The sequence below is a fragment of a genome, unplaced genomic scaffold, assembly GCF_019419815.1.
Source record: "Pyrus x bretschneideri cultivar Hongxiangsu unplaced genomic scaffold, Pyrus_bretschneideri_v1 Contig22, whole genome shotgun sequence".
Taxonomy (NCBI): domain Eukaryota; kingdom Viridiplantae; phylum Streptophyta; class Magnoliopsida; order Rosales; family Rosaceae; genus Pyrus; species Pyrus x bretschneideri.
Genome location: NW_025999524.1, coordinates 3,411,543 through 3,429,119, shown reverse-complemented (window position 1 = coordinate 3,429,119; position 17,577 = coordinate 3,411,543). Strand labels below are relative to the sequence as shown.

Sequence of the window (17,577 nt, the reverse complement as noted above, 5' to 3'; positions counted from 1 at the left end):
AAAGAACAAAAAAGAAATATAAGGTAGGATGTTTGCATAGCATTTTTTTCATACGCACTAAAAATCCTAGCCATTCCACCCTAAACCCTAAACACTCTCACCATCACCGAAAGACTCGCCCCAACAGGCTATCTTGGATAAGTTCAATATCATAATTGCTTTAAGGTTTTCTCTCTTCAATTGATTTTCACTCATGTTATGTATTCTCATTTTAATGTCTGATGTGTAACTGAATTTATAGCTAAGGATTTCAATGTCGCCTTGCAAATTTGATCCATATTTTTAAGTTAAAGTATTTGATTCATCAAGCTGCTTATTGTTTTATTCACTTATTGTATTGTTTAATTTGTTTGTTTTCTTAATGTTTGATCACCATTGGGGTTGCCTACAAATTATTTGATCACGGCTATAGGTCACATCATGCTTAATTTTGATAGACATGTGAATGAATGAGGCAAATGATGTCTCTATCCTATTTCGTGTGAGAATAGTCTCCTAAGGCATTGTTTGATATAGAGGATTTGATTGAAATTGATAAATCACTATTTTCAAGATATGTTAAAATAAGAAATGAAGAAATTTTGGCAAATTGAAGCAGGAAAAAGATTACTCAAGAATAAAATTTATCCGCTACAATCCTCTTCAAAACAAAAAATAAAATAAAAGAAAGACGTTTCTTCATGTCTAATCTTCTTATAATTCCTTCGAATTGAAATTTACTCTCCTCTATTCCAATTCAATCGTATATGCCTATATACGGATACATATCCATATCAGACCCACTTAAGTCTAGATTATAAGACATTCCATATCTCAAACACCCACGTTAATTTCCAAGCGGCAAGCAGAGGATATCACATAAGTAGGGAAACAACGTGCTCAAACAACTCTTATCCGTTGTAGGCTTATCCGTTGCCCTACAAAGAGAGACACTCTCTTCGCAATCCAAAAGCCTCCAAATGGGTTTTCCATCTTTTTAGACCCATCACTGCACTTGGTCTTTGATCTATCTTTTGTTATCCACGTATCATCAAGTAAGGAAAAAATAATACAAAAGGATTGAAAACAATCTCCCACTGTGTCTGCGTCACCAAACACTGCAGAAGCCACATGTCACTAAATTAGGGTTTGATTTAACTACTAGCTCGCTATAGCCTGTAGCTTTCCATGCATTTGCATGTATACGTTCATCTGCTTTTGCGATGTTTAGGTTAAATTGGGTTTTCGGATTAGGTAAAGACATTACCTTTACCAAACAAGAAACCTTGTTTGTGATCTTGTACTTCGAACAAATAGTTGTAATGAGATTGCAAAACAGTAGCTGCTATGGGAAAATAATCAACCATATATTATCCAAAATAAACAACGTGGAGGCAAAAGGTCTGAGCATTAGATTTCACTCGTGGTACTGAGTAAGGTTTTGGCATAACCCTCGAATTTGTCTATGATAATTATAGAGTTAAGTATGAATAATTACTCAGTCTTTTACGATGATTTTAAATTAGTTTCAATATTTTAAAATATTTTATATAAGTATCTAACGTTTTGAAAATTAAACATTTGTTAGGTTACTGACGTTAAATAAGGACTTTACCAACATCAAATGATGACGTTACTAGTATTAAATGATAAGATAGACAAACACTAAAGTTGGTTTTGACTAATTGTCATCTTTGGACCTCTAATCATCCAAATTGACCCCTTTTAGCTAAATTAAACAGTAAATTTGATTGGCTTAAATGCATTAATTTGGATATACAAAGCTTCATAGAAAACTTAAGAATTAATACACGTTTTAAAATTTGTCTATGTCATCACTTAAAGCTAGTGAACATAACCGATGTCCTTTTAATTAATTTAGATAGTTATTTGGAATGTTTTAATAGGTTATGACAAACTTGCAAATCACCCTTAAAAGTTGAGTAGTTATTGGAACTTAACCCATAATTATAAGATAAAATGCTAAGATCAACTCAAATAGGTAGTGATTTCATATATATGGATATGAGTAAGGAGAAACTCTAGTGATATAGTTAGACCATCACTGCAGCATGATTTTATCAAACCAAGCATGTTTTAGTAAGTAGATACATTTATTTAACATTATTTGAGACGTCCATAAACTATCAATTATGACATGTTACTCAAAGCAATGTGACCGCTACATACTCGATGAAAAGTATTCCGACGAAACATTGTGACACAGTAGATGGTTGTACAAAACCCTATTGGGAAGAAAAAGAGCATGGAGGATATGGAACGTGCTTTCTAGACATTCTACAGTATCAAATCCCAACTTATTTTGAGCACAGTTTATATACAGGTATATGATCAGTAGTGCTACTACAGCTAGAAATCGTGATCAGAATCGACATTCTACCTTCCATGATCTGATTTTTCACCCGTTTATCTCTACCTACAATATGTTCAAAGAGTCCTATTAACGGTACCCTACGAGTCTCTAGTGTCTCCCCATTGCATATGCATGGAGAGACAAAGGGCAGGCACTCTTTTATCGCAATGCTACCACAAAAGGGTCCCATTATTTCTCTTACATTTTACAACTTTTTGCAGGAGATGATGAGAGTTAAAAATTTTTAAATCCAGGGAAAAGGAACAGGAAAGACCCCCACATTTTCAAGAAGCATCTTCTACTCAGAAAGCTAGAAAAATGAAAAGGTGGATCTTATGGAATTAGGGTTTCAGAAAAAGCGAGCCAAAAGAGGCTATAAAAGTTTGGAAAACAATCATTCAATTTCGACCAGCATCTTATCATGATTATATGTCATGATGTTTGCGTGAAATTCATCACAATTTTTTCTGGAGGAGATCATAATATTATCTGGTGTGTCCATTGTAGACCCAGCCCAGCTGACGTTCTTGCTTCTCTGCTCTTCAAGATCTTATTTCGCATCCTACATATTAATTAATTAAGTTAAACTTAATTAGATGTACGTTCCTAGGAATATGACCGAGTCAAACAAAATGCGCTGTGCAATTTTAAGCTACATATTCCATCATGTACGTACTTCCTTAATCAATTAGTTAGTACCTTGAGAGTCACATTAAGTAATTTTCTATCAAACCATCTAGAAGCATATATATATGCCACTTCACAAGAGGAATTCTCATTTAAAAAAAAAAATGGAAACATCCTCTTAATCGTTGAATTGGCTTTAATGAAATTTTATAGTTGAAATTAAATCACAATCTCAATCACACAATTTCATTAAAGTCAAATTTAACGGCTAAGATGGTGTTCCCATTTTTTTGAAAAATGGGGATCCTTCTTGTTAAAGGATTCATATATATATATATATATATATATATATATATATATATATAAACATGTCTACAAAATAGTGAAAAAAAGAAGGAGGGATGGATTCAGAAATTTCTTCTAGTGGGGGCAACAGAAAATAACTAAGAAAACTTTATTATAGTATGATTATACGCAATATGATATTAATGATGGTTTCAAATGATGATGTATCACAATTTCAATGTTACAAAAATTTCAACATAGTAGTGAAAAGTAGCAAAGCGATGAAAAAAATATTAGTACATGACTGAACAAGTGCACTATTGCTCATATAATATTTGATATGGAGTATAAGTAGAATGAATATATGTTAGATATTAGATATATATATTTTCTTCAAATATAACTCCTGTATATTATATAATTGTAGTTTGCAACTAAACAAACAAATTACTTGAGTGGGGGCATCTGCTCCCAGTGAGCCTTCATTGGCTCCATCCATGAGAAGGAATAGCTTTGCAACTTATGAAGGAGAAATTTTTTATTGTGACGGGAATATGGATGATACACCACGTGTTTTTATGTAAGTGGCGAGAAATTTTATTTTTTAAGTTATTAACTTTTTAACACATATATCTCACAATTTATATAGTGACATGTGGTGTACCACCCTGTGTGTTAGTCACACTGAAAAATCTCTCCTTATGAAGAACATAATTTAAATATCTGTCGTTTTTGGATTTTTATTTTTTTTTCATGGATTTTATAATTCCAGGGTTTTAATTATGCACAACAGACGTTTTAGTGAAGTATGAGAACTCAAGACCAGCTAGCATTTGTTTTAGTGACCCTTGTCTTTATTTGATTAACATAGAATGTGCACTGAGTTTGATACTTAATTGTGATTAAACCATATTGTTGTTTTGTAATTATATTACGAGTACATAGCTATAATGAGAGTGTCTTTGTTATTACAATATAGTTTTGAACACAAAACAGGTAAAAGTTAAAGATTCACGTTATAAAAACTGAAAATTTTACAATATGTCAATTAATGAGATGCAATAATGTATTAGGCGGTTGGATCTGCATCGAATTTTAATAATTTCGATTTAGCCGTTCAAACACCAATGCATTTTGTATGCATGCCTAAGTTTAAACTTACATGACACTGTTTGTAAGTACAATAATGGAATTACATAAATCAAATAAGTCTGAAACGTGCTTGTCCAATCGTTTAAAGGGCAAGTCCAAGGTAAAGGATCAAGGAACTACTTTATTTTTCTGAACATATATATGAAAGAGAGAGAGTAAATGATGAACATACTTAATTAGAGTTTTTGACTGAGGTTAAAGAATTCTAAAGCTCTGGTTAAGAGATCTCGAATCCCCAACTCTTATATTATCCCATGTTGCCATTCCATGGACGTGATTTGGTTGCTTGCTTGGTTTTTGCTTTCCCAAAAGGAGGGTCATTCATTGCCAACCATGAACCAACTCTCACTACTATTATATAAATTATAATCAATTTAAAAATTTTCAGTGTGTTTGAAATACGGTACACTAAGTGTCATACAATTGGTTGGAATTTTATTTTATTTTTTAAATTTTCACCAATTGTAGTTTTACACTTAGTACACCTAGCCGTGTTTACGGTACACTGAAAAATCTCTCGATCAATTGATCTCCTATAAAAGAGCACACCATTACACGTGTCAATGCGCAATTTGCCTTGTTCTTGGCTTCTTCATAATCTAATTGGAGAAAGAGGAATTGATATGGAGGAATCTTAATCCCTGTTTCCTTAACAGGGCGGTAGCACCCTGAGCCTGTGGGTTTTGTTTCCGTTGTCTTCTCCTTTGGACTATCCCCTCTAACCCAGTTCATTCTTTCTCATACACTGCACATCGAGATAATTAAATCATTTTTTATGTCGTATTATATACCATAATATATGGACCAACTCATCCATGTGTGTGTTTAGTTTATTTGCCATCTTGTTTTTCTCTTTTCTAGCTAAAGAGCGTCTGTAAATGCAAAAATAAAGAATATAGTGAAAAATACAAGGAAAGATGGATAAGGTTTACGTCACTCATGATGGTATAATTTTTTTTTCTTTTTCTAATTCAATAAATTTCTATTATGCCGTTGAGGTTTACAATAAAAGTGTTTAGAAAAATCAAATATCGAAGTTGAGATTTACAACAAAAGTGTTTGAAAATGCTTTTAGAAAGGTTAAAATCACTTTTAGAGAGTGTTGTTTGATGCTTATCAAAGCACTCGGAAATTTGGTCAACGTTTATATACAAAAAAAATTTTCATAGAAACAATCTCAAAATACCAATATTCTATGATAATTCACAGTATAAAAGAATTTATCTCAAACTGAAATTTTCAAATTTGTTTTTTCAAATGGCTTGAAGGGAAATTAGATGGGATTTTTATAATGGACAGTGGAGGGGAGAATCCATTAATCTAAGGCTTAGGTGACTGTGAGTCTGTGATTGCCAGTCCCAATGCCAACTAATAATGACATGAGAGAAGGAGAGAAAGGGACAGTCCATCAAATGGTATAAAGCCATTGCTAATAGAAAATAATTGAACAAGTTTTTTTTTACTATACTTTAATTTTTTCAATTACCAAATTACTTGTATTATAACAGTTAGCATATCAAATTGTGATTCTGATACATCGAAGATCTCTTCAGCAGGTGCAGCTTGTTAACAATGAAGATTTCGTAACTGATGGGTCATCCTTGAGACTGTAGAGGAAACCCTAGCCATCTGATTTACATGCCTTTATGGATGATTAGATCATGACTCATGAAGCATATATAATAGTAGTAATTTCACGCTCTGGTTCCTTTCTACGTCCCTTCTTTTGTTTGTTCTACGATATTTTTACTAAAAAAATTAGGACAAAAAGAAATAATACAGATACAAACAATAAGAGTTCGAAAATCACTATTTGGTGATAGATAATAGGCAATGTATATGCACCATAGAACAAACAGATACAACATGGAATGTGCTAGGCTGCTAGATAAGATGGTCAAGCTATCAAGATGAGATAGCGTAGATCTTCCCACACAATAATGCAGATTGCAGACTGCATAAACCAGATGGCTTAATTAGTTTCTTAACTAATAATTAAGTTCTCCATTAATAAATGCAGTGTGAAAACGAGCTAGATTTTAGGTCCTTGACCAAACAAACCAAATTAAAAGACATTATAAAGCTCATGTCCCATGGTGCAATGAAGGACAATGCAATAAGATAAAAGAAAGCCCCCAAAGCAAAAGTTGGCAATGTCAGTTGCTAGCTAGCTCAACTGGAATAAATCATCTGCTTAAACTAATGCAATTATTCAACTCGATTGAATAAATCAGAGTTAAAAAATCCAAGCTATTAAAATAAACAGATATTAATCGATGACATATTATCTCAATAATTAGAACCTTTGTCTTCATTTCATACTATTTTTCGAGTTTAAAATTTAAACTCTTGTATAATATCGCTTATAAGAGAAATGTTAAGAAAATTCTCTTAAATTAGAGTTTTTCATAAACTTTTCAACACTTACAGTTTAATATCAATTTCATACTAACTTTCTAAAATATTATATTAAAAACATAAGATCACACTCTTAAAAAATCTTCTTTAACATTTATCTCGCTAAAATTATGATAAAGAAAACTCAAGTGAGTAAATAAAAGTTAATGAAGATTAGAATACTAGTAATTTAAAGGCGGTGAAGAAAGAAAAATGCAATGGGTTTTGGGGGGAAGAGAAGAGAGCGTGTTTAATAATTTTACAGTGGCAGTGGCGGTGGTTACTCATCAAGAGCTCTGTTTTTTATGTAAGCGTGGGTATAAAAGCAAGACCTTTGCCGTTGCTCCTCTTTCTTTCACTCTCTACAGCAATCTATCTCCTCTCTCTCTTTCTCTTCAGTTTCTCTCTCCACCTTTTTGGGTGTGCGACAGTGAGTGTAGCCAGAGCTGCCCAGCTAAAAAACAGGAGGCGTTTTGAACAAAGCGAACCCAAAACCCAAATTCATTAAGAGGATTGTTTCAAGTACAAAGCTTGAATGGAGGGCAGAGAGCCAAAAGTAACACAGAATCTCAAACGGGTATCTTTCTCTTACCACTTTTGAAGTTGGTTCTCCTTCTCTCTCTAGACTCTCTCTCTCTCTCTCTCTCTCTCTCTCTCTGTGTTTCAGAGCTGAGGGTTTCCTGCAACTCTGACTAGGGTTTTGAATGGGGGCATTTATTATGCTGAAATCAATGTTCTTCTAGACTTTTACCAGCCCTTTCTTTGAACTGTCATTTTTTAGTCTTCTGCCTTGGGAGTGCTTCCTCTTGTCAAATATGGTACTGCAAATTTGAGTGGTCTTTGGAAATGGTAGCTGAGAATTTGGTGTGATATTTGGTACAGCTTTTTTTAGGTACATGGGTTTTGTTTCACTGTTTTGGAATTCGTCTGCCCATTAATGCAAGTGTGTATCTTTCTCTCAAAGCCCTTTTCTTTGTGTAGTTATCTTCACATAGCACATTATTTCTTTACTTTTTGGGTTTCCTGGAAACTCCTGAGGTAATTTTTCTCAGAGAAGCTTGAAGTTTCTTCAATTGCAAGTTTAAAGTTTACATCTTTTGAGATTATTTGAGTTGAATTATACTTTTCCTTACTTCCTCTGTTTTTAATTTGCTTTTCTCTCTCCTGTTTTAGTCAAGTTGAAATTAGGGTTCTAGGGTTTTATTTGGGGTGGTCAAATTTCGGAGATTTTGGCTACTTTTGGCGTTCTTTGGAGAAAACATGGATATGGGTGACCAAGACAAATTTGAATTAGAGAATAGGAATGATGATCCTGTGAATTTTTCACCTGGGATTAAACCAGACTGGAGATTTGGTGGCTCCAATCTCACAAATACATCCATGGGGATAGTTCCCACTGGAAATTCTATGGCAGTTAGTAAAGGGGATCTAGTTGGTTCTTCTTCTCGGCCCTCAGCTTCAAGGGCGGAATCGTTTAACCCGACACTTTGGGATCACCCAACCAGTTCACAGGACCTGGGGTTTTGTGACATGAATGTTCAGACCAGTGCAAGCACTTCAGACTCAATAGGAATTAGGAAAGGCATTCCTGCCTCTTTGAGAAGTGGTATTGATAGAGCACTTGATATGTGCTGGAATCCGCCGAATTCGATGTTGAAAGGGGGAATGTTCTTGCCAAATGGGCCTGGAGTGCTCCCACAGAGCTTGTCTCAGTTTCCGGCCGATTCTGCATTCATTGAGCGTGCTGCGAGGTTCTCGTGCTTCAATGGCGGGAGTTTTAGTGATATGGTCAACCCTTTTGGTTTCCCTGAATCCATGAGTATGTATTCTAAGGGTGGGGGATTGATGCCGTGGACACAAGAACTTGTAGCCGGTAATGGGTCGAAAGGAGTTCCCGGCGTTCATTCTCAAAGGAATGAGCTAAATGGAGATGTTTCTTTGCCTATGGAGCAAGGGACTACTGAAGGGAGCCCACTGAAGAATGAGAAGAAAAGTGAGAGCCTTGCGAAATCTCATGATGAAGCAAAACACGCTATTGGCGGGTCTGGTAACGAGTCCGATGAAGCTGATTCCAGCGGTGGTGGCGGTGGTGGTCAAGAAGAACCATCTATGCTGGGTGGTGCAAAACCATCTGCTAAGGGCTTTAAGAAAAGGAAAAGGAGTAGGCAGGTAAACCACCATCTTGAAAATGCCTTTTTTTTACCTTGTTCGTTATGCATGTTATTTAATTTATCTTTGATGACAGGCTAATGAGCTTGATCAAGCCAATGCACAACAACCCGGTGAATCGGCAATGGATATTACTGAATTTCAAGATAAGGGAGAGCAACAACCAGCTTCAACTCCCAACAAGACCACTGGAAAACAGGGGAAACAAGGGTCTCAAGCGTCTGATCCGCCGAAAGAAGAATATATTCATGTTAGAGCACGAAGAGGCCAGGCAACAAATAGTCACAGTCTTGCAGAAAGAGTAAGATATTATGTCGAAATATTTTTTATTATTACATTAGGGTGGAGTTTGATCGTTTTTTGAAACAGGTCCGAAGGGAGAAAATCAGTGAGAGGATGAAGTTTCTTCAAGATCTTGTGCCTGGATGCAGCAAGGTTGTCTTGTCTTACTTGAATAATATTTAAAGAACTAATTTATGTCAAATTCGCACCTGAGAGTTGCCTAGTTCATATTCATGACAAGCAACTGGTTGATGCAGGTAACTGGGAAGGCAGTGATGCTGGACGAAATCATTAACTACGTACAATCATTGCAACGGCAGGTTGAGGTACGAAAACTTACTTGATTTCTTTTCTTCCGAGTTGTGGTTCTTAGTATTTCTGGTGTAATTGGTCTTTCCTGCATCGTGTATTCGTGGATAGGAGTTGATCTCATCAAAAGTTTTGGTTGGGAAACTGGTTTCTTACTGAATTCAACTTTTCTGTCTTCATGAAGAGCTATTCTTAACTTGTTTATGTCGGTTTAGGTGTTGCTTCTAAGGAAAAGATTGCAAATAAATGGGCCCTTTACTAACCATAATCTCAAATTTATGTTCTAAATTCATGCTAGACACGTACTCCTGATTAGTGTAAGGCATTCGATTATATCTTACAGTGGCCTCTTCTTTTTGCAGTTTTTGTCAATGAAGCTTGCGACAGTGAATCCGCGGCTTGATTTTAACATTGAAGGCCTCCTTGCAAATGATGTAAGTCATTTTGCCTGCCTTCCATGGGAAGACAGAATCATGATCTGTATGTTTGTGCCACATCTGATTCACCCTTGTACATCATTTCCACACAGATCCTTCAGTCACGGGTCGGACCTTCATCTACGTTGGGGTTTTCTCCGGATATGCCTATGATTTATCGTCAACTACATCCATCTCAACCGGGACTTATCCAAGCTGGCCTTCCTGGGATGGGGAGCTCTTCTGATCTACTTCGGAGAGCCATGGGTTCCCAAATAACACAAATGACCGGAGGATTCAAGGAGCTTTCTCAGGTATCTTTCAAGTGACCGCTAAATTTCTGTGACATGAACTTTCATAGTCAATGTGGATAATGTCCCATACACCATGTACACCTGAATGTTATTCTTCTGCTCAGCTTTCAGAGTCTATATGTTACGAGTCTTACGACTGAACTTCATAATTCCTGTGTTTGGCTACAGCTACCAAATGTGTGGGAGGATGAGCTCCACAACGTTGTCCAGATGAGCTATGGAGGCAGTACTCCTCCCAGTAGCCAAGATGTGGATGGTATGCATCATTAGGTTTTACGTACAACATGCCTCCGATATCTTTCCAGTGTCTTGAGCTAATTTCTCTTCTCTTCGAAAAAATTGTAGGATCAACGCCACCGGGCCAGATGAAAGTTGAACTTTGATTATACGATTCTTATTCATGCCACGACACTGTTCCGCCCCCATACATGCACAATACTACCTTGATGAAATAACAACGATCATGATACTCCCTTTCCCGGTCACCTAGGACGATGAAGATACCATCGCAATATTTTGCGGAAGCTCAACCCGTCAAATTTGAAGCTTCCGTCTTTAGGCGATTTGCAGAAACATAATGCGAAGCAGATGTTATGTTGATATTGTAAGAAGCACTATATGATGACATGTATAGAGGCAGAGAAGGTGAAGTTGTTTGTGTTGGAGGGAGTGGATCAGGGAATGTACAGAAATAGAGATGGGCGGTAACAAGGAATTTGCAATGGGAAATGCTGGTCATGTTTTTGTTATTTTTAGATTAACAAATTGTTTTGTTATTATATATCTTTCAATTTCAAATGTAGTATTATAATTGATTTCTTCTCTCATCTTGTTACATATTTTAACATGTTTAGTTTACTTTTTGTGGCACAAATTCTTAGTAAAAATGAAAATTAATTTTAGAAAAGTATTTGAAATGCTTCGGGTGCAATGAGCAGTGTTTTTTAAAATGACACAAATGCGCATTAAAAAAAAAATGTTTTTGGGGTTTTGAATTGCTTGTGTGCTTCGTGCTTCGGGGTGCAATAAGCATTCAATTGGCTCGTGTGGGAGTGTTTTTTAAAATGACGCAAAGGCACTGTTAGAAAAGAAAAAAAAATGTTCTGTGGTTCTGAATTGCTCATGTGCTTCGTGTGTCGGGATGCAATGAGCATTCAAATGGCTCGTGTGAGAGTGTTTTTTAAAATGACGCAAAGACTGTTAGAAAAAAAATGTTTTGGGGTTCTGAATTGCTCATGCACTTCGGGGTGCAATGAGCATTCAAATGGCTCGTGTGTGAGTGTTTTTTAAAATGACGCAAAGGCGCTTTTAGACAAAAAAGTTAAGGAGTTCTAAAAGCACTGAATTGCTTATGTGCTTCGTGCAAGAAGCATTCCCAGTGCTTTTCTATGCTCTCCTCTAAATTACAATTAGGTTCCGTTTACAGCCAAAGGCCTTTGGGGTGATGTCTTCTTCCTCAGACTACTATTGCAACTTACTCAAGCTCTGCAGCCAAGCAGGAACCATGCGCAAGCCAAGAAGCTGCATTCCCAAATCATCAAAACCGTGACTAATCCTGAAACCTTTCTTCTCAACAATCTCGTCACTACCTACGGCAGATTGGGCAACTTTGCTATGCCCGCCTTCTGTTCGACCAAATGCCTCACCGAAGCCTTTTCTCTTGGAATGCCATTCTTTCTGTTACTCTAAATCGGGTCGTCTTTCCGAGATGCAAGAGATCTTCAATCGAATGCCAACCCGCGATGGGGTGTCTTGGAATTCACTTAATTCGGGGCATGCGCCATGTGGCTCGGTTGCTGAGGCTGTGAAAGTTTATAGCTTGTTGTTAAGGGACGGGCCGGGTAATTTGAACCGGATCACGTTCTCCACTATGCTTGTGCTTTCGTCGAGTCAGGGGTGTGTGAACTTGGGTCGACAGATTAGTGAAATTTGGGTTTGAATTATATTTGTTTGTTGGTAGTCCTTTGGTGGACATGTACTCAAAGGCAGGGTTAATTTCTTGTGCAGGCGGAAAAGCACTTGATAAGTTTAGAGAGATGAGATTGGAAGGCTTAAGTATGGATCAATATACGTTTGGTAGTGTACTTGTCAGTTCCACGGTCAAGCTCTAGCTTCTGGATTGATTTCTTTCATTACTGTTTCAAATGCACTTCACATTATATGGTAAATGTGGAAGCATCGAAGACTCCCATAGGCTGTTCGATGAGATGGAGATCACGGACGAAGTCTCCTGGACAGCCTTGGTTTCAGGGTATGCTCAGTTTGCAAAAGCTTATGAGACATTTGTTTTGTTTGAAAGGATGTTGGCCCATGGTTTGAAACCCGATGGAGTTACTTTCATAGGGGTTCTTTCAGCTTGCGGTAGAGCAGGACTCGTGGAGAAAGGACATCACTACTTTGAATCAATGGTAAAAGAACATGGAATTACACCCATTGTGGATCACTACACTTGCATCATTGACCTTCTCAGCTGAGCTGGAAGATTAGAAGAAGCAAAAAACTTCATAAATTAGATGCCTTTCCGTCCAGATGCAATTGGTTGGGCCACCTTGTTGAGCTCATGTAGACTTCATCATAATATGGAAATTGGTAAATTGGCAGCTGAATCTCTTCTAGAACTAGAGCCCCAGAATGCTGCAAGCTATATCTGCTCTCAAGCCTCTATGCTCCAAAGGGAAATGGGATGAGGTGGCCAAATTAAGGAGAGGAATGAGGGATAAGGGCGCTAGAAAGGAACCGGGATGCAGTTGGATCAAATATAAGAACAGAGTGCACATTTTTTCAGCAGACGACCAGTCAAGTCCATTTTCAGATCAGATATATGCTAAGCTGGAGGAACTAAATTGCAAAATGATAGAAAAGGGGTATGAGCCAGATATGAGTTCTGTTCTTCATGATGTTGAGGAATCAGAAAAATGAAGATGCTAAATTACCACAGTGAGAAGCTTGCAATTGCATTTGCATTGATATTTCTTCCTCCTGGCCTTCCCATATGAGTAGTTAAAAACCTTCGAGTATGTGGGGATTGCCACAATGCCGCTAAATACATTTCCAAGATCACTAAGAGAGAGATACTTGTAAGAGATGCTGGCCGGTACCATCTATTTAAAGATGGAACTTGTTCATGCGGAGATTTCTGGTGATGGGATTGCGAGTGTGCTGGAGAGGATTGTAAAACCATATATTTATTAGGTGGGTGACCAAATTCAGAGTTTCCTTGATTTCCGAAGATATTTGTTGCTTCATATACACAGATGCAATTGAGACCTGTTGTGCATGAAGTGACTATCCCACAAGGATTTTTTTTTTTGGATCTGAATCCTTGCAAGTTTATGAACTGGAAATGTTTTTATCTCAAGATTCCAACAGCTGTGCTCAAGCTCCAAAGAAGGAGGATCACATCACTTGGAGATGGAAGTTATGATTATACATGTTCTACTTGTTTCAGGTTGAGAAGGCAAGTCATTAAACATCACTTGGTGACTTACTGGATTATGTTTTGGAGGACTATCCGTTGTGAACCCTTTATTTACTTGGATAAACCTATTGCTGCAAGTTTGAAAGAAGCTTCTTAAGGGTCTTCTGAACTGTTAACTGAACGGCATTTCCAATAAACTCATCTCTTTACACTTCATACAAAATAGTACAAGCAACATCTGTAAAGGAATCATAAAACGTAATACGTATCTATCCTGGAACTATAAGATATATGTTTTTATTCATTGTGGATCTCACGTGCGCAGAAAATAGTCATCTAACTTTCATTCAGATTGCTGTGATCTCTTACAGGAGTCCTCTTGAGCTTCTTGTTGGTTCTGCGTTAACGTTAAAGATAAGCTGTTGTATATAAAGTTTATCATTCATGCAGACTTGGGAGGAATTCAAAAGTCCAAGAAGAATTACCTGCAACTGGGCACAGATCTCAATGACTTCAGCTGGAGGTGCCCAATCACCAAAGTTCCTCTCAATAAACTGGTATGCAATGCCACTCCTTCCACCGCCAACTACAAAAAGCCCCCCCTTAATTTCACCTTCTCCTTTGAAGTTTTGCTGTATCCCCATAGCTTTTGCACGCTTGTAATTTGCTCTAGCTCGAGGGTTGAAAACAAAACCTGACAGGAATTTTTCCTTGAGCAGTTTCCCTCCACCAAGTGCTTTGAAGAATTCCATTCCGCGGTCATAAAATACAACACCACCCCAATATCGAGGCCAGAAGTCTTTTATCTGCATCAAAACAATATGTCATCCAAAGTTGATGGTAAGAGTCGGAAATTAAATGTAGTTATACCTCTGACTCCATATACTCACGAAGAACTGCAAATAGTTGAACCCCCAGTGAATCAAATATGGGTTTTTTGGCATATAGCTGGTGAGCTTCAGCTCTACACATGATGCACCTGTTTCAAGTTCAATACATACAAAAGAACTTAGTTTCAAGAAAGATGCTTACACTTTGACTCAAATTACTGAATTAGATAGAACTCTATTTCTCACTGTGGAGTCGAGCCAGCTTTTCATGGTCGTACATCATTTTCTGCCTGTTTCATATACTTCCTTTCGGACCATAAGACAAGGATACCATCCTATAGCAATATACTTGCTTCATGTGCCTCTTCATTTTAATTTATGAATTTCCGTCTTTAAGTGTCTTATATTTACTTAATACTTTACACCCCTATTTGAAAGCTATGATCAACGATATCTCCTATTTTTTTGAGTTCATGACAGAAAATTTAGCACCTAATATAATGGAGAGTACCAGGATCTGTTAAAACAAAGACATGTTGCAATGCAGAGTAAAAGATTTTACCCAGGACGTCGAATGCAGAGAATCACTGCTGGTTTGTTTCTCCACAGTTCTGAAGCCTTCATCGGAGGTGTTTTGGTTTTCACCAAATGCTCCATTCCAATCTTATACTCTGGTGTCAACTTCTGAACCGAGATGTTTTCGATGGTGGAGTATGGAGCAACTTTGTCGGCTACAGGATCAGGTTGTACACAACCACATGCTCTAGGTTCAGCTGGCTCCATGGCAACGATCCCTTTGAAGATGTATCCATCCCTGATCTTGAAACTTGCCAGTGATTGTTCTAGAGATTTGCCGTTAATTGAACTAGTTCTTGTTGGTAATTTACTCAGGATCTTTTGAGAATTTACAGATTGAAAACTCCTTTGAATGCTAGTATTTTTCGATTGTAAGCCCATTCTTCCTGTTGCAGCAGGGCTAGGATGAGACTTTGGTAGATGATCCGCAAAAGCACAGGTTCTGTCCATGAAACGGGCAATATGGCCTCGCTTCATGCCAAACTGAGAAGAAAGCTCTACAGTGCTTAAGTTAAGGAGCTCAGACAGACATTTCCCACTGGACTCGAGCCTATCTCCATATTGCATCAAAGCTCGGTCGTGCAGGTAAGACCTGATTTCCAATGCATCCTAGAGAAAAAATAGTAAGAAAATAAATGCCTTAGAAGCAGATTGATATGGTGATTACAAGACATCCCTTTTAGATTTGTACTCGATGTTCAGAGGTTAAGGAGATGATTACTGAAAAATTGAATGTAAAACTTAACTTTGAATAAGAGTCTAAATAACTAACCTTCTCCGGTTCTGTCATGTTTAATGCATCCATATCATCTGTATTCATGATTTTCAAGGTCGGTACATCATCCCAGCCTTCATCTAACAGCTTCGGAATCAGTCCTTTCAGAACCCCGTCCCCAATGAACTCCTCTATCGAAAAAGAAGCCATCTTCGAAGGAACCAGAGAATGTTCCAAACGAATCAGTGCTCGCTCGATCGAGTCTGGATGTGGAGATGAAAACCCTATTGCTGTTAGCCTCAGCTGCGCAAGAGTCGACATATATAAAGGCCGGAGATCATTAAAAATATTGATTTTTTTTTAAACCATCTCATGCCGGCAATCCAAGGGATGTACAAGTTTAGTTCAAATTTTTATGGTGGAGACAGATATACATGTATAAATGTTGTATTAGGTTGTAAGATGGAGGTTAAATACAAAAGCTAGAAACAATATTGTTGGTCGAAGGACAACATTTGAAATTTGGATCATCAGAAGGAATTATATTTTGTCAATTTTGAAGTGGTTCTCAAGCATTGCCGGCCAAGACCTGCTCCATTGTATTTGTATTACAAATGTCACTGTAGGGAGGATTTGCTTTGGCCAATTAACCGAGGAAAGTGTTTATATATTTTTAATATTTTTGATACAGGCGAATATACATTTGATCAAATCCGGGAATTCGGTTGCTTGGATAAATACTCTTAAACAATTGAGCTGCAAATTTGTGTACGAAAGTGTTTGTTATATGTAAAGCAATGGAGTCAAATTTCCTCCCTTGTTCCTTGTTTGTTATTGTTTAGTGAATTTTATTGTGTCAGTCTTATTTGTTTTGTTATTCGATGTGATTTATGATGAACAAAAGTTACCAATACCTTTTAAATTTATTTTATTTTTCAGGAAAATTTTATATCAAGAAAAACTCTTTGAAACCAGATTTAGCTAATGGCTTGTTAAAAAATCTGAGGAAAAAAAACGCGATAGCTAGAAATAGAGTGCACCTAACTCCCTCTGAATGTGTGTGATTTAATCTATATGGACCTTCGACTCAGGTTTGACATATATATATCAACAAACGATCAAAGAATCCATAAAAACTTAGTTCATTGAAGATTTACAAAATGGTGTAAGAGGCTTGTAGCTCAGTATGTTAAGAACATTATCCCTTGCACTCGAGGTTTCCGAGTTTGAATCTCCCTCTTCCAGTATCGCTTGTGTAAAAAATAGATTTATTCAAGAACTTCTCAATCACCCAAAACGACTTCTGCCACAGCCCCTTCTCCTGTGCTCTATCACCACATTCAAAACATGATGCACAGCATGATCAACTTTGTCATCCAACAATGTACATATTGCCAACAACGCAGCTTCGACAACTTCCGCATTCTCATGCCCCGAACACACTAACAGCCTCTAAACCGCCTTCGCATCAACAATGCTGATGTGTATTGTGAAGAACATATCCCTCTGTGAACCGGGCACAGCGGTGGATTCCTCCTCCTTGGTGATCCACAAGGTAGATACTTGGGCAGGTGCAACGACTTCTTTCTCTTGATTTGTGGCGGTTTTGATAGTTTTATTGACTCTGCTGAAAGATTCTCCAACCCGATTGCTGATACCTGGGCAGTTGCGTTCTTGAGCATATCGATGATGTTGCACACAACATAGTCGGAAGTCATAGTGAGCATGAGAATT

General features: G+C 37.2%; 2 protein-coding genes and 1 pseudogene across 9 annotated transcripts; 2 read left to right on the top strand and 1 right to left on the bottom strand.

Annotated features, from left to right (window-relative positions):
• The first annotated feature begins 7,151 nt into the window (after nt 1-7,151).
• Nucleotides 7,152-11,123, top strand: LOC103946646 (transcription factor bHLH49). Of its 8 annotated transcripts, XM_048584697.1 has the most exons (10): nt 7,152-7,391; nt 7,697-7,757; nt 7,988-8,983; nt 9,060-9,284; nt 9,353-9,421; nt 9,523-9,591; nt 9,937-10,008; nt 10,104-10,304; nt 10,473-10,560; nt 10,650-11,123. In XM_048584697.1, the coding sequence occupies exons 3-10, from the start codon at nt 8,075-8,077 to the stop codon at nt 10,685-10,687; spliced, it is 1,671 nt and encodes a 556-aa protein (XP_048440654.1). In that variant the 5' UTR covers nt 7,152-7,391; nt 7,697-7,757; nt 7,988-8,074; the 3' UTR covers nt 10,688-11,123. The 8 variants fall into 8 exon arrangements, with proteins under 8 accessions (XP_048440654.1, XP_048440653.1, XP_048440651.1 ...); XM_048584696.1 differs by lacking the exon at nt 7,697-7,757; XM_048584694.1 differs by having other exon boundaries at nt 7,697-8,983.
• A 137-nt stretch (nt 11,124-11,260) lies between these two features.
• On the top strand, nt 11,261-16,655 carry LOC125477525 (annotated as a pseudogene).
• Nucleotides 13,998-14,534, bottom strand: LOC108867387 (peroxiredoxin-like 2A). Its single transcript, XM_018647918.2, has 2 exons — nt 14,208-14,534; nt 13,998-14,119 (listed from the first exon to the last, which is right to left on the bottom strand). Exons 1-2 carry the CDS (start codon nt 14,532-14,534, stop codon nt 14,066-14,068), a joined length of 381 nt encoding a protein of 126 aa, XP_018503434.2. The 3' UTR covers nt 13,998-14,065.
• Nucleotides 16,656-17,577: the final 922 nt, after the last annotated feature.

Bases quoted from the DNA above. Each gene is read 5' to 3' on its own strand.
- LOC103946646 (XM_048584696.1), top strand. From the start codon at position 8,075: ATGGATATGGGTGACCAAGACAAATTTGAATTAGAGAATAGGAATGAT. The intron at 9,422-9,522 runs GTCTTGTCTTAC...TGGTTGATGCAG, and splicing joins TGCCTGGATGCAGCAAGGTT to GTAACTGGGAAGGCAGTGAT. The intron at 10,305-10,472 runs GTATCTTTCAAG...GTTTGGCTACAG, and splicing joins GATTCAAGGAGCTTTCTCAG to CTACCAAATGTGTGGGAGGA.
- LOC108867387 (XM_018647918.2), bottom strand. From the start codon at position 14,534: ATGCAGATAAAAGACTTCTGGCCTCGATATTGGGGTGGTGTTGTATTT. The intron at 14,120-14,207 runs GTAATTCTTCTT...ACGTTAACGCAG, and splicing joins AGATCTGTGCCCAGTTGCAG to AACCAACAAGAAGCTCAAGA.